Source organism: Dinoponera quadriceps, unplaced genomic scaffold (assembly GCF_001313825.1).
Source record: "Dinoponera quadriceps isolate SergipeBrazil2010 unplaced genomic scaffold, ASM131382v1 scaffold4444, whole genome shotgun sequence".
In the NCBI taxonomy this organism is placed as follows: Eukaryota; Metazoa; Arthropoda; class Insecta; order Hymenoptera; family Formicidae; genus Dinoponera; species Dinoponera quadriceps.
In genome coordinates, this window is record NW_014558991.1 from 280,856 (window position 1) to 303,350 (window position 22,495).

At 46.6% G+C, this 22,495-nt stretch overlaps 1 protein-coding gene across 1 annotated transcript in view; it reads left to right on the forward strand.

Annotated features, from left to right (window-relative positions):
* Positions 1-22,495, forward strand: part of LOC106750086 (discoidin domain-containing receptor 2-like) — a 206,020-nt gene that overhangs the window by 113,349 nt on the left and 70,176 nt on the right. Inside the window, exon 5 of the mRNA XM_014630167.1 lies at positions 6,935-7,166. Within this exon, the coding sequence (XP_014485653.1) occupies positions 6,935-7,166 (232 nt within the window). The remainder of the gene's footprint in view (positions 1-6,934; positions 7,167-22,495) is intronic.

The window sequence follows — 22,495 nt, forward strand, 5'->3', positions numbered from 1 at the left end:
TAGTTCGCGAAGTTCGCTCGTTTTAATTCGCGAGCGCCCCGGCTGCGCCTTACAAAAGCGGCATTTTTTAGGCGAGTTTAACGAGCAGAAATCGAGAAGACGTGATTAAGGGACGAGTGCCGAAGCGTTATACCGCGCTCCCGTCCTGGGAATAATTTCACTCAATGGCTTCTGCACTTCCTCCTCCTGGGTCGATGAATCGCTGATATTCCGCGATCTGAATGTCTAATTGCACAGATGAGATACCGCACGCGATACCTGAGCCGTGAGGCCGCCGGATAAAACTCGGCAGTATCGAATAATTCCGCGCGCAATTAAGGGGAGCGCGTAACGCGAGCGCGCGCGTTCGAGCTGGGGAACTTCTCTCGGCGCGATCACCGAGTCGTCCGGTTCACCTCCGACGTCGGCCGAACTTTTTCCTCCGCGATCCGCGCGATAAAAATTCCGCCGAGCAGCGATTGATTGAACTTTTGCATCGATCGCGGCCGACATTGCCGTCACCATCGAAACAGTAATAACGATGTCTCTCTCTCTCTCTCTCTCTTTCTTCCGCTCAGCGCGAGATTAAATTCCGCCCGCGGCCGCCGCTTTGTCGCGAGAGTCCTTTAGCAGTCCATCCGTTCGTTCAGCGATCGTCGAGAACGCAAATCGCCGTTTCGCACGGCGGCCGAGATGTCCGTCAATCTTCCGGATCGATCGTTTGCATAATGCAAACGCGTTAACGCGAGCGGATAGCAGTTCGCGCGCTGTCACGGGCCCGTTAATTTCGCCGGACGCCGCGCGCATCTCGTCGCCACGAGGCGCCCGACGCGATGGAAAATTCAAGTTCGCCGCGCTGTTTCTTACCCCGCCCCGCTCGATTTAACTAGCGCTTCTAGAAGACAGAGTCTGGCCACTCATCGTCGCCGTCACCGTCTCTTTTTACTGGTATGGAGAGGGTTAATAACATTAATTTTATTCAAATTCAGAATGCACGGCCATAGTTTTACACTGTATTCTCTTCCCGCTTCGATTCACCTTTTCTACATGAGGTGCGGATTTTATATAAAATGAAATCGCTTCACGATTTTAAACGGTAAATTATGACACGATTTTATAGAACACGTTACAGTTTTCGTTTTGTCCGTATAAAAAAGATGACGCCATTTTGAGGGGCAAGTGATCGGGCTGCCTTCTGGGGATATTAAATTTAACGGGCCGTGCGCACTATGTCGTCGATCGTGCGGAGCGAGCGGCGACCACGACGGAATGGGCTGCGGGGATTTTCGGCGCGACGACGACGTGTCCCGCACGCGATTACACCGACTGGTCTTTTTATTCGGGGGAGGAGGAGCAGGAGGAACATGCCGCGGGACCACACACCGCGACAAGCATTTCTTCGCATTTCTCTCTCTCTCTCTATCTCTCTCTCTCTCGGAAAGTTATTATAAATAGAAGCCCGTGAGTCGGTTTCGGACACTGTCGCGGATTTTTCGCCTCGCGAAAGGGGCGACGTAAGCGCGTGCGAGCGCGAAAGCCGCGAGATATCGTCGTCGTCGAATTATCTCGGCGGATTTGCGTTTGCATATATTTACATCTCGTTTAGATAGCGCGACCCCCTGTAATTCAGTTGAGATTTTACTTATTTATTTTTTGCTAGAAAGGGAGAGAGAAAGAGAGACTAACGCTTTTCTGTGGAGATGCACGTAGAAAAAAAAACTGTTAGATTCATATAAATGATTATTGCGATACTCTTTTCAAATATTTTTCCTCGAATCAAGTAATATTTACTAATATTTTCCAAACACATTATATAAATACAATATTTACTTGACTCAAGTAAAATTTACTTAATCCAAGTAGAAATTTGCCAGGGAATATTGGTGTAATTATTTATGTGAATCTAGCGCTTCTTTCTGAATGCAGGTTGGTCGGAGTGCACCGCAAGAAAATTATAAACATTTAAATACAGTAAACCACAATTACCACTCGCACAGCAACTGTAAACGCTTTCACACGCCGCAGAATGGTTTATTTATTTTTCGCCGAAAGGGGGAAGGGAAGAGAGAATGTAACGCTGCTCCGTCGAAAAGCAGGTGAATTCGTTGGTCGAGATGTATTGCGAGAAAATGACAAACGTTTCGATGCGTGGAACCGCGCGGAAAAAAGAGTTCGGTTAAATTTACCGGACAGTGAACGAATAAAATACATTTTGGTCGGAAGAAATAGAATTTATATGAATCTTCGAATCTCGAATCTTGATTATAAGAATCTTCGAATCTCGAATTTGGACCAGGAATTCTGTTTTCCGCAATCAAAACGTGCTCAATATCTGATAAATCTAAATAAACCCTTCTTCCCAGTGCACGATCTGCGCTCGCGTAACTGCAAACGCTTTTACGCGTCGCTGATTCGTTGATTTACTCATTTATCTATTTTTTTGCCGGGAAGAAAGAAAAAAAAAGTAACGCCTCTATCCGAATCGAGGGACGGGTAGAGGCGTCGGTGGAAATGCAACGCGCGAAAATTGTGAACGCTTCGACGTGAAAACACGATCCGCTTAGCGAGCGCTCTCGCATACCGCAGACTCATTTATTTGTATTTATTTATCTATTTATTTATTTTTCCCCGCGCGGATTACACGCGCCGCTATCGGCAATTGACGCCATGTTACGTTCAGCATCATTGAGCGCGCTCGCTTTCGACATGCGTTCCTATCGAACTGCGTTCCGCGATTCCAGCCCGATTCCAGGAGGAATCGCCATCGCCGATATTTCAAGTTATGAGGCGCTCGGCGCGCTGCAAATGCGGAAATTAAAATTCACCAGCGAACGCGCTTTAAGTAAATAACATCGCTCGCGCTGTTTGTCTAAACTCGCGAAAAATAATACCCTCTCTTGACTCGTCCTATCAAAGGAAGGACGCCATCGAGGAGAGCACGAAGATTCTCTTGATATCACCGCTACCTGTCCCGATTCAACCGAGTAAAATCCAAGTTTTTACTCAAATGTCTTCTTCATCATTTTTCTCAATTTGCATTTGAGAGAGAAGGGTCTTTCGAAAATCACACATCACCGTCCGAAGAACGAAATTCTGATGCTATTCTGACGCTTTGAAGGATAGTTCGCGCTTACTTAAACGGACCCATAGACTGATAAAACTTTCACGATTACTGACGCTTTAACTTCTCTCTTGAATTTTTAATCCCACCGACGAAATTTTAACGCCACCTTCAACAACCTATTTTGACGCTAAAAGCGAAAATGGAAATTTAAGACATCATCCGGGTCAAAGTAAGGTTTATATTATATCATTAGAATTGAAATGGAAGCTATTTTGCTACCTTAGCTCTTACTATGTTGTAGAATTGAAATGTTAAACACGGGGCCAAAATTTCGGCTGTGAATTAATTCATAGTCAGCGCGCGTTTATTCACGTGTATGAACGTCGACGCGTCTGTCCGGTCTCGTCTGGTTCGTCCGAGAGAACCGCCACCTTGGGCTAACCAGCCGGAGAACGCGAGCCGGTTGTTAACGATAAAGAGGTGCTTCCAACGCGCGGCCTGTAAATCTCGCGAAAGCAGCCACGGCTGTTACAGCGACCGGCCAGCCGCAATCGGGAATGCAACCAGCCGCGGCTAATGACGAGCGCGAGAGGCGCGATTATTAGCACCTCGTGGATCAGTCACGACGCGACGAAATGCGATTCCCCGACGACGACGGCGACGCGAGCCGCCGTTGCCGCCACCGTAAACGGCTCCATTTATACTCCCTATTATCGCGGAAGATTATTATAATCACGTCGCGCCGGTAACGACCTGGTTTATTGTAGCGTTTCATTATAAGTTGCGTCTTATTTCGTCGCGGCGAACATTCCCGTGTAACAGACGACCTCTTTCCTTCACCATCACTCCCCCCTTCCCTCCTCGTTTTTATCCTCGTCACCGACCTTCTTCGCGCCTCTTACGATACGTTGCACAGAGAAATAAATTATTTTGAGCGGCGACAAATTTCTTGCTGTTGAGCAGCGAACAAATAAATATATAGAATCTTTCTTAAAGTGTATACTGTCCGATATTCTGAGAGTTGACTTTTCAATTCATTTTATGAAGGACAATTCAACCCATTAGGTCCCTTCAGTGGAAGATAATTATTACATGATTCTAATAAATACTTTCTTTAGTTTAAAATCATTTCATACTAGCATTCGGTAATTAATTCACAAATTAAGAAATTATTGCGTTCATGTAATCGCTACGAGTTATAAAAACACATTCAAACTGGTAAAAATATGCCTTGATTTAACAGACTGAAAAACAGGTAATTACGTTGATTTCTCACTGATAATCTATTTATTTATTCATATATTTACGGGAGATCATATCTTCGGTACATCAAACATAATTATAAGAGAATACAGAAAGAGATGTATAAATATATTATAGAGATATAACGTTTAAATATATAATTCGAAAATTTTTTTTATAACGGTAGCTTTAAATCAAGAAAGTGACACGCAAGAAAAATCAACTACGTAATAATATCAACCGAACACTTTCTTTCTGTGCGCGACACATTCGTTAGTAGAATTTATTTCAGAAACCCTCCGCACAAGCCGCCTCGTGTTTTCGCGTGAATGTGCAAAACAGACTTGGTTTGATCATGTGGACGCACAAAGAGAATTTTCGTTGTGACACGACGTTGGTAGCGGGCTTGTTAAGGGCGCGTTATCCGCGAGACGATTCTCGAGTGTTCCCACACCGCAACGCCGTGATACCAGCTCGAGTCTGGGCCCGCTAATCCGCAATTTGGGAAGAATACACTCGGCCGATGTATATGCGCGTGTATCCTCGGCGTAACGTCGAAAAGGAGCGCCACTCTTAGTCGAGCATTTAAACGGTCCACGCAATTAGGGAAGGCGCTTCGCGCTTCATGTTTTATTCATACCGGTCCGGGCGTAGAGCTCGCTCTCTCCCTCTCTTTCTCTGTGTCTCTCCTCCTTCCTCTCTCTCTCTCTCTCTCGTTCCTTGCTCTCGACCCCTCGAAGATTAAAACCGAAGCACGAGGCGGCCAAGCACAGCTTGGACGCATAAATGGCCACGTATACGGCCCCCGTCCGACCCGTATCACCTGCGCGGAAGATGATACGCGGGCACTCGGAGGCTCCGATTCCCCCCCTCTCCTTCTTCTCTATGTAAATTCGTCGTGTTGTTATCGGATCGGTCGCTTTGCTGGAAATCTCGATAAGCCGCCGGCTTACCGATGATCGCCGGGAGAAAGCTCCGGACCCTCGCGTTCCCTCTCGCGTTCTTATCCGACTGCGTTCGTCATCTCTTTCTCTTTCTCTCTCTCTCTCTCTCTCGCTCGCTCGCCCACTATCTTTATCGGTCTCGCGTCTTCCGGGACGACAGTACGATCCTTTTTATATATCTGAATTCTACGTAATTATATTATAGCGACGTCGTAGCGCGATGTTAACGGTGTACGCAGCGATATTATTTTTGTTATCGGCCGAGAGAGCGGAATGAAATAGACGGTATTCTAACGAGCGTCGTCGAACGGCTGCGAGCTACGTTTCCTGCCGAGGCGAGGAATTCGAAACACCTTTTTATTCTAATGCCGAGTGTTCCGTGTGCTTCATTAAAATGCAATTCGGATTCACGCCGTGCGCGCAGGCTGCACGGCGTCAGCGAAATAACGTCCGAGAGCCCGGGGAGAAAGAGGGAAAGAGAGGGGGACGGGGAAGCGCAGGGAAATCCCCCCGATTTCTCGCGCACGTAAACGTGATAATATCGGAATTCGGTGCGAGGACTTCGACGGTCGACCGCACGTGGGTTGATCCTCAGATAGCGCGGGACGAGCGGTGGGTGCCGGCGAGGAACTAACTCGATACTTTCACGTCTAATTAGATCGTTACTTTTACGAGCGCGCAGAGCAGAAAGCCCCGAAAGTATACAAAGTCGTTCGAAAATTTCGGAAGGGGCTGCCTCGCGATCAGGTAAGGACGAAGAGGGAGAGCAGCGCGTGAAGAACGCACCGGTGCGATCGTTCCGAGCGTCTCGGAGCGGCCGTCGTCGAACTGTCCGCGAATTTGTCGAACTTCCGAATCGCAGGGACGAAGGTGCTCCCCGGTGCTCGAAACGACATGGAATACCCGCGGAAAAATCGTCGCGCGAAATCGACGAGATTAAAACTTGAACTCGCGTACTTGAATGCGCGTTTAAAGCGCGCCGTGCCGAGCTGAAATGCGCTCGTCGAGCCGGCTTGATGAAGTACAGTTTTCCGCGACGCGCGATATAAAACCGCCTTTCGGGGAACAAAAAGTACCGTCGAAATTCATTTCAAATGAAATTAAAATAAATTGAATAAGTTAAATAGTAAAACTAAATTTAGATAATCAAAGTAAATTTATTTCATTACATCAATGAGGTATTCGCTTCCCTTTGCGACCTCAATTCTTTTCCAATCGAATTCAATATTAGTAGTCGCGCATCGCAATTGATTTCTCACTGATATTTATTTGTTTATTTGCCCAGATATTTGCGGGAAATCATATTTTTGGTACATCAAACATACATAATTAAACATATCATTCGAGAGAGAAGAAAGAAAATATATAAATATATTATAAAATTAACGTTTAAATATATGAAAACTAACAACTTTTCTATAATGAGAGTTTTAAGTGAAGATAGTGATATGTAATAAAAATCAAATACATACCACTAAAATATTCCCAAGCAAACATGATTAATTTAAATTCAATATAAAAAATGCGGCGCACTTTTACGTGAAAAAATGGAGACTTTCTAAGATACCTAACGGGAATATTAAAAGCGAATAACTTCAATAATAATTTCGATAAATCCGGGCGATCAACTAAGCGCAAATCAAAGAGAGATAGAGAAAGAGAGAGCTGGAGTTAATTCGATACTCGACTATGTCGATGGTTACAGATTGAAATCGGAGAATCTCGGCGGTGCCTGGTGTCCTAAGAACCAAATCACCAAGGAAGCACGAGAATGGCTGGAGATCGACCTCCACACCATCCATTTGATCACAGCTACCGCTACCCAGGGCCGTTTCGGAAACGGCGTGGGCGTTGAATACGCGGAAGCGTATCTGCTGGAATACTGGAGGCCGCGACTGGGTAAATGGGTTCGATACAGAAACATCAAAGGACAGGAGGTGAGCGACTTAACTTAATTAAAGATTCTCCATCGCGACGCGCCGGATTACGGAACGGCGCGCGGAGGCGAGGAGGGTCTCGTCTCTCCGTGAAGTTGCTCGGCGTTTTGCGGCCGAGTCGCTAAGTCGGACCGATTGGATTCTCTCATTACCTACTCGTTACCCTAATGATTTAATCCTTCCGCCCGGCGGTAGTAAATGGCGTAAAAAAGTGCGGAAATTACGTCGACCGCTACTTTAGCTCGCCTTGTTGGCACGTACCGACCAAGATTCTAGTTTATTAAATAGACACTTCGTGTCAACTTTTGGTCTAGTAAATGTTTAAAAAGACCGTCGGGACTCGGTGTACGCCAGGGCTTTTAATTATGAAACGAGATCCATCGAGGCGACGATTCCTGAGTCGAAATTTAAGTTCTACATTAAGTCTGTCTACTTCGACATTAACTCTTCAAAGCGTCGCTATATTTCTCTTTTGGCGCTACAAATGGGAAGTTATTGCCGTTTTCCCGCGATCGCCCGAACGGGTACCCCATCCCCCGGTTCCTCCGAGTACAACCAATCGCGCATACCTACGCGCACGTTTCGCTAAAAACACTCGGCGCTATCGTGACTTACGACGTGTGTCCGACGGCGCCAGCCGACTCTCGGCGGCGTTCGAATCAAGCCCCGTGCCGGTGATTGGGCATTGACCCGTGGACTAATCGCGCAGTCATTCTCCGCTGAAGAGGCAAAATGTCGAGATCGTTAGACCGGGTGGAAGGAAGGTGGAAGACGGAAGGGCGTTATCGTTTCGCGCATGTGCCGACGCTAGACGAGCGAGCGAAGTCCCGCGCGAGTTCAAAGTGTTCCCTCTCTCTTTCTCTCGACCGACGATCAAGAATCGATTGCGGACCGGCGGATTATCCCGCTCGAAGCCGTAAGCCGCTTATCGTGAATCCGTAAGCTAATTTCGTACTGTCGGTGAGCGCGAGCGGCACACTTTGTCGAGGCCCGGCCGTCGGCATGCCCCGAGCCTTCCGAGCTCGTCTCCGCTCAAGCGAAGCTGCTGCGGCGGCGAGTCGCTGCTCTTGTTCTCCCTCTTGCTCGGCTCTCACTTTACCGCTAACGGACGAAGCCCATGTTGAAGTATCAGCGGGAGCAGCTGCGGCGAGCGGAACGAGTTCGTGATGGACGCCGTAAAGTTAGGATACCCCCGGCATTACGGTGTAGTGTGCATTAGCGCGGCCCAGTGTATTCCGTTCATATCCGTTCATACAGCGAGACGAAGCGCGATCGATGCGCTACCGCGCGCTCGGTGCATTTTCCAGATTGGACTCTGCTCGCTCTCTCTCTCTCTCTTGAGAGAGAGCGGATATGCGTGCACGGGAAGCTCTCTTAAACCGCTTAACCGCGATGCGTGACGAGTTCCACCGACGAAACGGACGATTTCCCCGAAAAAATGACGTTTCGCCGCGAAGACTCGGGCCGCGCCTCTGGACGCCTCTTTCTCTCTCTTTCTTGTTCGGCGGAAAGCGAGATTATTCCACCCCCCCCCCCCNTCCCTTCCAAAGCATGCGAGTTATAGTCGTAGGCGATTTGTAAAACAACGCCCCACTAAACCGGGATTGGCTAACCTGAATTACTGTGCGACGAATTGCAATTTTCTGCCGGCTACACGTCAAATAAAACCGTCTTTTACCGACAAAAAATTAAATATCGCAAAAATTTATTTTATTCGGTCAGTTTTGCAACATGTCCACATCAATAGATATTTGCTTTTCTTTGCGTGAGATAGCTATTTTAAAAATAAAATTCGAAATCCCCTGAAAAATGGATTCATTTTTAATCTATATCCCGCTGATGGAATATTTGTTTTTCTTTATACGATTACTCAATTTTTTTTAATCTACCTCAACCTGACGGTAACATGTTAGGCCTACGAGGCCTACACGCATCTTCTTTCAGTGCAGGCCTAAGAGACCTATGATGTTACCTCCAGATCGTAAGTATCACTCTAAGACCCGATCCTTCATTTTCCGGCCAACTTATAGTTTCGACTTTACCCCGATGATAATGCGAACATCCCTCCCTTCACGGTTAATTATTAAACTTTACAAGTTGCCACTACAAAATTACCAGTTTAACGACCAACCGTAAATAGAAACATAATTTTTGCATTAACATCAGTCTAAGTCTAATCAAGTTGACCAGAAAATGAAAAACCGGACTGCAGAGTTAATATTGACAGCCGTACATCTTAATTGTTTCACCACTGATATAATCATACATACACACACACACACACGCGCATACACATACACGGTACCATAAAAGTCACATCTGGCGAGCCGCAGAAAATAATATGGCCTACCATGGGTTAACCAAGTCTGCTCCGACCAAAGAGAGAGAGAGAAACTCGCTCACTACGTAGACTCTGTCCACACATTGGCGACTTCAAACATCAAACGGACCCGATACCGTTTACCTTTGAGAGGAAGCCGCCCGCGCGGCTCGCATCGCCGCCGCCGGCGACGGCGGCGGTACGGGTTCCCGGTGAACCACCCCGCTCCCTCCGACGTGGCTCGGCCAATGTTTATGGACCAAGTGGACGTCGCTATTACGACACTTTAAGCCTCGCTCAGCCTCGACGTGCCCTCGAGCACGAGTCCGTGAGGCGACGCGATGCAGCGCGACGCAGCGCGTTACGAAACGTCGTACCCGCTCATTAATGCGTCGGCGAGCCCGCGTCTCGATTCGTTCGCGAGATCAGCAAAGATGGAGCGCACACATTATAAAAGAGAGAGAGAGAGAGAAGGTGCGAGACAAAAAATCCGGCCATCTAACCGCTAGGCAAATTGGCCATCCGATCGGCTTTCTCTCTCTCTCTCTCTTTCTCTCTCTCTTCGTATAGCCGTCGTGCCGACACTGTCCGCACGGTTACGATCTTATTAATATTGATGGAGCACTCGCGCGCGCGCATGCTGGTGCTAATGCGCCGAGGGATCGCGACTTCGTCGCTCCCGCCCTCCCACCGGCCGGCCGACGAGAAGGCAACGCGCGTGTCGCGCGATTAGCTTCATGATTATTCAATGCTTTATGACCACCAAGCCGCTCGGCTTTCTCTCTCTCTCTCTCTCTCTCTCCCCCCCCCGTCTTCATCTCTCAGGTCCGGGATCGACCCTCGTGCAAGCAAACATCTAGGCTCGCTCGACGATAGAAATTTTATGATCGTTTCAAGCGCCGGATTAACGAGACCGAAGGTGACGGCCGCTACCGACGTGGCGGTGCTGTGGCTGCGAATTTTCGGGGTTCTCGCGATTATCTTGAGAATATTTATGTTGCCTCGCGTTAAACCGTGGCGGATTAAGTTGCGGGGCTTATCAAACTCGTGGAACAAACTATGACTAATATGCCGAACTATAACCGCGTAACTGTGTAGCAACAAAACATCGCCGACATATTGAAAACTATACGTATATATACAAGGTGAGCCAATAACTATTATCACACTGACGAAAGGAGCTACCGTTCAAATAATATTTATTTGATCCAAGAGAAATGGTTATTCTAATATTCCTTGGCAAGTATTTAGTACAAGTAGAAATATAAATGACTATGTATAATATGATATTTCCTTCATTTAACATTTACTTATGTGCTAAAACAATTAGTAATATTGAGAAAATATCGCAATTTATTTAAGAAAATGATATTTATAGTTGACAGAACAATCTAAATTTAAAACCGCAAAGTTTTTTCAATAGAGAAGAAATATTATATAATTCTAACAAATATTCTCTTAAATTTAGAACCATTTTACACTTAGTAATTTATTTATAAATTAAGATATTACTATGTTCAAGTAAATATTACTACAAGCTATTAAAATATACATGAATTAATAAAAATATTATATGTCAGTGTGATAATAGTTATATATTATATGTCGCTGAAGACACTATTATACCTCGTTCACACCCTGCCTCGTCTCGTTTCGCGCCCGATTCTAGATGAACCTCTCAATTAAAACCTTAAGTTAATAATCTCAAACATCACATCCCTCCGATAATCGTGCCCGTCGAACGAATCGGCGGATTATGGGCCGCGCTTTAATTCGATTAGCTCGAAAGCGTGCCACAGCGCGAGGGGGAAGGGGGGACGCCAGAAAGCACCGAGAGAGTTAAACGCATGATTAATGGCGACGCAATTGGACAGGTGCTAACGTGACGTGGGTGGATCCAAAATTCCGCGCGCCCGAAGTGAGGCACAGTTTCTCGACCGTGTGTACCGTGTATGTGTGCACGTGTGTGTGACATACTCCGGCTCATCACTATTCATTGCCTTGTTATCAAACTGGGCGGTTACTTAACCCTTTTGGATCGCGTCCACACGCGAGCGTCGTCGGTCGTCGTCGTCAAGGGCGGTTCGCGTGTGAAATTCCGCGGAATCGGCGGAAAAACGAAAACTTTCGACGTCGTTAGACGCCGATGGACGGGACAAGACGACGAATACGCCGTGGCGTTTCGTATCGCCATCGATTTGTCCCGGCGAACGCTTTGTATATGTGCGCGTGTATATGTATATATATATATATATGTATATATACATGGCAGCGGCCCGTTATCGATCGAACGTGTCTCTACATCTGGCGTCCGATTACTATCTTGTTAATATTGATAGCCAGCTTGCGCGCCGGCGCTAATGCGCCAGAGGATCGCGTCTTCCTCGTCGCACACGCCCTCGCCGCCGCCCGACGAAGACGGCGGTGTCTACCGTTATCGGCGTTCAACCGCGTAATTTCATGCAAACGCTATATAGAGCCTCCTCTCGATCTCATGATTATTCACCGCTTCGCCGGCGAGAGCACGCTCCGATTACTGACCTTGCGACAGTTTTTCCGCGCGACCGACGGATGGACGGACAGACGACCGTCCGTGTCGACGGCTTTGGAAATGATCTCGGACTTACCGCTGCTTCTGAAAGAAAAGAGACGGGATCCGTTATGAATATTATTACATCAAGATGCCTGGGAATGTGTTTTGTAAACGTTGACATTTTCCTGAAAGTTAACATGTCGCATTTCGGTAACTCGCATGTGCAAACGTAAATTTGCCGTTCATTTAAAGAAAAGTGATATTTCTCGTTATAATTGAATTAACATAGTTATATGTATTCATTTACGTATCTTACGTAACCTCTATAATCTTACGTAGTTGCTACTCTTTCATTAGAATAACAAAAAATATGATTGATACCGGGAATAATTATAATTTCGGTCTCGCCGAGATATAGTAGGATCGACAGTGTTCCTCTGAATATTTACATACAACCCTACGGATGCAAACCCGAGTAATTCTCGCGCAGATATTTATTAATAATCTCCTCCGGTGAAGATCGACACGGGTAGTATCTTTCCTCTCTGAGAATAAACGCGAAGTGACCATGTCGAGAAATCCGATTAATTATAGTACGAGGAAACGGGATTAACTTGGCAGACGCTAGCTCGCCTGCTTGCGGAAGGAAGCGGAATTTTTGCTTCCGCAGCAAATATACCCGAGGCAGCAAATATTCTCTTTCCCGCGTCCCGGCGCTGCGGCAAGTTTTTCCGGGATCTATCCGGCACTTGACAGAGACGGGAAGAAAGAGCGAGACAGCGAGAGAGAGAGAGAGAGAGTGTGTGTGTGTAGAAAAACGCTTCGCGAAGACTTCCGCGTTCAACCGAGTCGTAAGAAACCACGAGAGCTTTATCAGTTTCGGCGACAAGAAGCGCAAGAGAGAGAGAAAGAGACTCCCGCTGACGTATTCCACGGAGACGGACACGGTGCAAAGTGTGTGCGCATCGGCATGAAACGACGCGAATAGAAACACGTAACATTTACAATAATAATTGTCACAAGGAGAGCGGTCGAGACGGAGAGCATTTCGGCTTCAAAAGACCACCATAGATAATTAAAGCTCGAGATGCGATTCCCTCCCCCCTCTCTCCCCCACTCTCATTCTTTCTCCGCTACTCTCGCCGCCTTTCACCTTCGAGAAGAAAAAACATCCTCTGATTTCCCGCCATCGTGTGCCTCGTCTCGATAATAAATACTCCGATAATAAAACCGACCTCGCTTCTCATCGGAGAAGCCTAAGCGACGGCGGCACGCCGCTTCATCGACGGGGCCGGAGATTAAATAGATTTTCTCGAAATATCCGCGACGCCTTGAATTCGCCGAAGCGCGGCCTGCAGCTTGCAGTCCGCAGGAAACGGCACGTGCCGCGACACGCGCGAGTTTCCGCGAGACGGCGGATATTTTTTCCCTCGCGGTCTCGCCGAGATATCGTACATCGTAGCGAGCGCAAGCACAACGCGCTTTGTTCGTTCCTTTCACATCGCCGGGGTATCGCGGTATATCAATCTCTTCAGGGATGCTGACAAATTTGCGGATGTTTGGATACATTCGATTTCTCTATTTCAACTCGCACCATGTTGACAAAATATAACGAACGTAAATAAACATTCACCGCCAAACCTCAATCTCTTTATTTTCTGTATGAATATAATCCTTTTTTATTATTTTATCTTATTTTTCTTTGTTATTTTATTGCATGTTTGTGTATTTATATATAAATATTTTTCGTCCTTTTTATTTTTCCCGTATACCATGTATATCTTATTTTTCTGTTCCCAAAGGGGATTGCTTCCTGTGAATATAAATTACTATATAAATAAAACTTCACAAGAAGAAGAAAGAAGTCTCGTCACGAAACATGTCACTTTATAATCAGATCGTTTTCTTTTGATTAACTCATCCCTGAGGAGATTAACATGATTAAAGCGCGGTTCGTTGCCGCGGAAGTTCCGAGAGAATGCTCGGATTCTGTTTCTCACAAAAGAAGGAAAGAAGCGTAATCGATTCGCGCCGGCGGAAGTGGCTCGCCCCGAAAAATTTACAGCCGCATCTTATTGCTTTCGACGTGCGAACCGCGCCGCAATTTCGGCGTATTTTCATTTTACGATGCGCGCAATACAAGAGCGAGCAAACATATATGGAGAAATACGCGCAACATTAAGTGCGAAATGACGCTGTAAAGACAAAAAGTTAACGGGACAAAAAGGGAACGGAAATAAAAGTAACACGCACATTTCGAAGACGCTGACTGCGCGCGCGGCCTTGTTATTAAAAATAATTACAATTCCTCGCGTTCTCGAGAGCTTTCCCGTGTATTTCCCGGTTAACGTCTTGTCTTAATTTCCCGACAACACCCATAATGAATTCTCCAAACTTCCGTTATTCTGGCCGCGCGGGCGATGCCGTTGAACTTTTTTCTAGGAAGCATTAAGGATATATTACCCATTAGTATTTTTAGTAACGCATCAAGAGAGCCACTCAAAAACTTAGTATTTATCAAGCAATTACGTTCCTACACATTTATTGTATTACCTAAATAATAAATAATAAATGTTAATAATAATAGTAATAAACAAATGTTAATTTGAAACAAAATCGAGGTAGCCATACGTACACAATATTACAAATACGAAGATATTATAATTTTTTATTTTTCTTAATGCTATATTTTTGTACATCAGCTGATCTGATAGAGATGCGCAGACAATAAAAAGGGGTGTACAAGTGCTTAAATATATGTATATGTATTTTGAGTGTTACCACACGGAATAAAAAATCTGCATTAACTGTTGCATTAACTGAAAAAAAAACAATCAGATGTGTTCTGGTTGAAGGAATTGTTCTTAAAGAATGTTTCACATGTTATTATCCGCTTCTTTTACCCATTTTGTACATTGATCACATGGAAAATAAACAAAGCAACGTCTAACTCTACACTGAAAAAGAATTTAGCTGGTTCAAACAAAATGCTCGTTTGTTTATGGACAGTAATGTTTTGGTTACGAGAGCCAAAATATGATTCTCTGAATAAAAATTTTAGTTCTCCGAATCAGGTATTTTTCATCTTCGTTTCGGAGAACCAAATTTTGGTTCTCACAGCGAAAAAATTTGTTCGCCCATGTCGAAACAAACATTTTGTTTGGGCCAACCAAATCGGTTTCTCGGTGCACTTTCCTGGATACGCTGGAAATCCACCTTGCCATTAGTGCCAAGATTAATTACTCTTTTAGTACCGATTTCAATGCTCTTTCGCGCTACTCTTGCGCGCAACGATACGACCGGCGTGCCTTTAATCAACGAGGCACATCAAAAGCACCGGGGTCCGTTGATTCGCTAAATCCCGGCCGATCGACGGATCTGTCAACGTTGTTAACAAATATTGTCCGGGAAACAGTTTGCGGATTTCGATCGCAAATAGTTGAGGCGCATTCTATAAATACAGATGGGGGCCGATCCTTTCAGCTTTCGCGCGAAACGCCCATCCGCCGGCCGTACGAGCACGCGAGCGTGCGCGGCGCGAAAATTCCCGCTATTTACATATTTTTATTGCCAAGGAAAATGTGGAAAACGCGGGCACGCAAAGGCGGCACAATAGCTCCCCGTCGGAACGAAATATGGAAGTAATCTTCTAAAAGACAACGCCGGGAGACGATAAAAGCGGAAGACACCGTGCCCGCTCACGCGCGCGCACGCCGCACAAAGAAGGCAACAAATGGATATCTTCTATTCTCCGCGGGCCGCATGTTGCGTCGTATGTCGGACATACGCTGGCAACCGAAGGAACGTCCACAAATTGACCGAGTTTATATACCCGAAAACGTTCGTGTGCGCCCGCGACTATTGTGTCTCGTTTTCCGCCTTCGACGAAGACGGAAAGCGCAGCGAGTCCGTCCGCCTGCCCGTCCGTTCCTTCCTTCCTTCGTCGACTGTCTGGGGAAACCGCTCGGGAAACGTCGCCGACAAACGGCTTATTTGCGTTGATAGAATCTTTTGATAAACGTTCCTGCCGGCGCGATATTCTCTCGACGATCGCTCAAGAAAACGCGAACGGGTTCTCTCTCTCTCTTTCTCTCCTCCTATCTCGCTTCACTCCGCGCGCGAAAAGGGTGCTCGCATCGGGGGGCGAGGGAGGGGGCACGAGAGGGACGTCGAAACTGTCCTACTTATTTTTTTTTCTCGCCGTCGCCATAGTTTTTAATGAGTGCTCCGCTCTCGAACGCTTTCTGTACGTTCCGCTGCTCTCTTTCTCTTTTTTTTCCTCGTTTTTTAGCTCGTTATCCTGTTTAGTGCGACGTAAGCAGTTAAGGAAGGACGTATTACTTTTAATAGGTGTCAGAAGTTAAAAGCACATTCGAGACGAATAATGTAACGACGACGACGACGACGAGGATGACAGTTCGGCGCGGCCGTAAAGAATACGCCCGCGACCAGGAGGCCGGCGATGCGCGCACTCTTTTGCATCTATGTATATGTGTGTGTGTGTGTGTGTATTATGTGTATGTCGATTAAAATATTAAAAAATACAAGAAGGAGCGTCGCAAAGAGGAAGGACAAACGGGTGAGAAAGAGGAGGGAGCGCGCGAGCAAAGAATATTGGATTTGCAATTTCTCTTCCGTGCAAAACGATAAAAATCTTTGAAACAACGCTCGTAAAAAAGTATGCTTAATCAGAGCGGCCCCATTTAACATTCAAAGAAGCGACATATCGGTATATGCCATCAGTTTTGAAACGGCTCTTAATCACGGCCCTCGGTCGCGCAGGGGGGGGGGAGAGAGAGAGAGAGTACAATGACCCGCGGCAACTGACATGGCACCCTCTTTTTCCGCAGATTTTCACGCGAAGTGTGTTCTCTCTATGCGTTACATTTTAAAACGACACTTAATCACGGAAGTTCGTGCAATAACACGACGAGTACCGGCGACACGAATAACACTTTTCTACCTGGGCTATTGATGAAGCCTGGGATAATATCGATTTCGCCCCGGCGGCGCGACAATGTATGAAACATTTTGCATTTCTAGCGCACGACGCTTCGAGTGGCAGCGCCCGATATGCTGTTATTTATAAAATATGATGAAAAAAACCCACTTGCAGATCATTTATTTAAATATGATCTCGATCTCGACTGCCGACGACGGAGGGATCGAGATACGAGATCGAGATACGCGATATTCGAGGAGAAAAGTCCTTCCCTCCGGCAAATCCGCCTTCGTGACTTCTTCCTCTCCTTGTCGACCTTCTCGATAACGATTTCAATGGTCAAGCCGTCAAACGTCCGAGATGGGCCATCGGACATAACGAGGCCAATCTCACACATCTCCGAGGACCTCACTAAGAATTCGCCGATCCAGCGAGGTCGACCCGAGTAAGCCCCTGTGGCGACCCAAACACCCGAGAATTCCGCGGCCTATCGGAAAGATGATAGCCAACCGAGGCACAAAGTCGAACGAGACTCCGATATGACAGCCGTGTATTATCGCTTCTAAAACGAAATTGGACGTCGTAGCAAGTATGATCGTTATGAGATCGCACGATACGTCCGTGCTCTAATAGCACCTTTGTCGGGCGAAGTATAATTAAAGAGCGCGGGGCGATTTCATGAGTCGACGATAACTTCTGCGCACACACGAGTCGAAGGAGAACCCGCGGACGGACTGATATAGGTTTAGCGTCGTTTGATCCCCGTCATTACCATGTCCGGCGTCGTGCAGTCAGTAGAAACAAGGTTGCAACACCTCGACGCAACCAAACCGGAATCCAATAGGAATACTTGTCTTCGGAGTATTATTAAAAACAAATTCCCCTACACTGAGAAGAAGTGTTCGGTGTAATATTATATATTTAAATAATATTATAACGTTATATGTACACACAGAAAAAGAACTTTCTTTGGATTTAATGAAATCTCTTTGGTTGAAACAAATCTGTCTTTTGGAATGGAGCAAACAAACGAATGCTTGATTCAACATATAGGATTGTTTAGTTTGTCAAACAATAAATATCTTTATGTCAAACAACACGTTTCTTTTGTATTTTCATCCAAACTTTGTAATGGCTGTTGTCACGAGCGATAAATTATTTGGAGGAAGTAACACTATGTTATGTTAGAAAAGTATTAAAGAACTTCTTTGTTTCAGCGAAACATCGTATTTCGTATATAATGAAGTAAATTTTGGATCAGAAACCAAATATAATTTCCTTCAAATAATACCGTTTTTCCGATCTGACAACGTGATTTCAGGTCTCCTTTCCAGGAAAGTAGACAACCTAACCTGGACACCCTGGTTAATTAATCATTTTTCTCTCAGTGTATCGGACGCGTCGTGAAACACTTGAAGAAAGAAAGAGTGTCGTGACCTTTCCTCCAGCGACGAGAGGGGAAGGGGAGGGGCGTTACCCTCGCGGCTCACCGTGCGCGAGTAGTCGCCGTAGAATTCCGTGCGGAAATCCGATAATTGCTGGTCGGTATGTAAGGACGCTCGGAGACGAATGCGTGCGTGCGTGCGTGCGTGATGCGGACGACTTTCTCTCTTCCCCTCCCTCGCGTTGATCCCCGGCCGATCTCGCGAACGAAGCCGGTTCCGCGTAAATCACACGCCGTTCCAGGTAACCCCTCGCGACGAGGGGGCGGCGAGAGGAAAAAAGTCGAGGAAACGGCGCAGAGCGATATTGCCGCGACTATGATGTCGGTGGTGGCGTTTGCACGCACAGGAAGCCGGGAGACATTAAAGAAACGGCTCTCTGTCCGCGCGCGCGGGGGATAATTCACCGGCGTCACGACACGCGCGTGCGCTCGTCCCGGCGATTTCGCCCGCTCTCTTTATGTGTAATTGCGATTGTAAGTTTGTACGCGAACGAGAGCTGGCCGGCCGTCGGTTTGTTACGCGCTAGAGAGCGATGGCTCTCTGCTCGTCGCCGTCAAAACGAGATATGGCCACGCGCGCTCGCCGGATCAACGCGCCGGCGAACGGCCGCGATTATGTGGCGCGGGCTCGTTGACGGCGATATCGCGTAATAACTCGCGGATGGCGATAACGCGCGGCGCGCATTAGCGTTACGCTTTTATTACGTATCAAAACCGACCGGGTTTACTCGCGGATAAAGAGCGCGCCCGCGGATTTTCGCGGCAGCGGAGGTGGGAGAGAGCTCGCGGCTCGGAGGTCGTGGTGGTGGTGGTCGAGGCAGAAAGACCGGCCTGATATTGCCGCGAATATTGAGGTTTCAAGTTTCGGGGAAAAGCGGGAAAATTCTTTTTTTTTCGCAGTTCCAATTTTCTGAAAAGCCTGCGTCTTAATTTTAGCACATTGAGAATTCAATCGAGACGGTGACGATGTTATGTACAAAGTTTCGGGAAGCCCCGTTTTTTCCCTCCGCGGAAGGGGGAATTCCAATTTTCTTCGCCTTCTGTCCCGGGGGTAATTCGTCTGGTGAAATTTCTGTGTTCGGTTGAAACCTGCCGCGTTTACTTTCTTTCGTAAAAAAGGTAAGAAACCGGAGAAATTTGCGAAAAACGGTTTTTCCGAAACTTCAAGACTATAGGAATATCGTCACCGTCACGATTGAATTCACAATGTGCCAGAATGAAGATGTAATGAGATTCAATGAGATAATTGATTTCTTGGCGATAACTGATCCACAAATACAATAAATAAAAATTGGCAGTGAATTTAATAACGTAATTCAAACGAATCACGATTTTTACCATTTTTTTTCTTGATGCATGCCTGAGAGACCTACAATGTTACTTCAGCGTCAAGATCGCGAGTGTTACGCTCAGGATTAATACATTATTCGAGAGGCTTCTGGGTTCGCGGTTTTCGCGAGAGCCCGAGGTACTCGGGGAATTTTCAAGGGCGAGTTCTAGTCTCTCCTTAAAATATACCGCAGGATGTAAGAGTCCGGGAAAGTTGGTAAGTCCTAACGACGATAAATGCAGCGAATAGAGCGCGAGTGGATGTTTCCCCGCGCATTTAAACGAGAAATCTCGCTCTTTGTTCGCGCGAAGAGGCCGAGTTACCTCGGGGAGGGACGCGTGCGCGGATTTTCGATCAAACGAATATTCCCCGCGGATAAAAGGACGACGGGGGAGCGGAGCGGGCCGGAGGGACCCATAATCGGTAATAGGCGGGATGTCCTAAAAATATCGGCCCATCGACGAGCGAAATTCCAATAGCGTCATTCACGAGGAGTGCACGAAAATATTCGCGGAGGCAGGCAGGCAGGCAGCCGCCGTCACGACATGCATGCTCCGACGCAATAAATTCGTTTTATACGGCGCTTCGACAGGCAAAAAAGGCGCCACCGGCATAAGTTATGAACACTTCAAAATCGCGTACCAGCAGCGCAAGGAGAGGCGGCGGGCGGGCGGGGATCGAGCTTAGCTGCACGAATTTTTTCGTCGAGGTCCTTCGCGGACCGCGCGCCGTCGGGAAAAAAGGCGTGCTCCGAACGCCGTTTATCTGCGGAAAACGCGCGTTTCTGACGAGATAACGAACGAGAATATCCGGTTCGGCGCGAGGGTGATAAGCATTCTCCACGAAGTCAAACGATATGAAAGAACGATGTCTAAAAACCGACATATTTTTTTAGTCTGAATGACAATTTTAGCGGAACTATATCAAGTTTCTTCATGCAGCAAGCTCAAGCAAGTTTAATCTTCATATAAAACTGGATATTCTCGCTTATATATGGAAATATTTGAATTAACACTAATATATTTTTCACGTACAGATTTAATTTTGATTTTAACCGATTTCGGCGCCGAAACAGCGATAATAGAAATTTAAGACACGATCAAGATGAAAGTAAGAGGAAATTATATGATTAGAATTGAAATTGTACCTATTTTCGCCACCTCAGCTCCTGCTATGTTATGGAATCAAAGATTTCACACAGGGTCAAAATTTCAACTCGGGAATGACGATCGAAAGGTCCGAAATAAAATACGCTGTACGAATCGCGCGAAAATCGCGAGGGAAAAGCCATTATTAAGTAAAAATTAATTAAAATAGGAATGATTCGCGACACGAATTCCGCGATATAAAGCATTGTTCGTGACTGTACCGCGAATATCCTCGAGCGAGCGGGCGAGCTGACGAACGAGGCCGAAATAGTTTAAATGTCGTTTTGAAATATTTCGCCCGCTTTCGGCATTGTTTCCGGCCGTATAATTACTCGGCTCGCGTCGGGCTCGATTAATACGGCCGATACGTACATAATATCCCGTCATTTTCGATTTATATCACATTATTAATTTACATTAGATCTCCGATTCATGAGCGTAATTATCATTTTCACGAGCTATTAATTCTAATCATCATATGCAAATCGTCGAATTAAATGCTACGCTCCTCCTCCACCGCCTCCGCCTCCACGTCGCCGTGATGCGAACGCTCGATTTCGCGATTCCATGACGTCGTGTCGACGGCCGCCGGCGGGAATATATGTACATTGTGCGGCGCGTGTACTATTTAAAAGGCTGAAAAGCGAGCCGTTGCTTTTTATTACCGCGACCTCCGGCCCTCCCCCCGCGTCGGAAAGAGGTCCCGAAGATTAGACGACGATTTACCATTGTCGGCGCGCCGCCACGGCGGCGGATACCCGCTACGTGCCTTTTCAACGTAATTTCCTGCTTCTCCTATTTTCCACCCTTCGTGCCTGCGTGCGCCCGTAAGGGTCAAGTGTTAAGCAGCAAACGATTACAGGTAGTATCGATCTGTAATGGTCTCGGGGAGTATTCGAGGCCGCTGCGGTCGCACGGGGAATGCGCGCGTTTATACGTGGCACTTCGCATTGGATATCGCGGACGATAATTCGTGATAATCGCGAGCTGATAACGGCGACCGGTGCTTTCGCGTTCCGTTGGTCCTTTGGACGCTTCGCGGGATTCCCCGATCATTCTTAATAATCCATTGATTCCGGTATTTTAGTTTGGAATTTTACCACCGCTTTATTAGGACGGCTGTTTTACATATGTATGTCAGATAGATTACATTTCACTTGTCTTATTTTATCACGCATATATACGCACACACAGGTGTGAATATTATTAGATTCCCAAAGTTTGTTTTGGAAAATGATTTTAGTTACACGATAAATAATGTTGATTGGATTTTCGCGAAAGAGAAGAATGAGAAATGGGTTGAAGCAAATGCTCGATTTATTCGCGATCTCGCGGATTACGCGGATCCCCGTGCGAGATAATCGGTTCGCGATATCGGTCGAGACGTATCGGGATGGAACCGGCGCCGGCGTCGCCACAGGTCGTCGCCGCGTCAGAATGAAGGGACCTCGACGGAACAGAAAATGAAAACGGCGGGCCATTTTGCCAAAGGAACGACAGCCGGATGACGTGAGCGAGCACGAGATGGGACATCTGCCGACTCTTGCACGTCTACCGCGCGGCGCATCGCGAAATTATGCAGCTGGCATTTTCTCGCAACGGACGGGGAGGG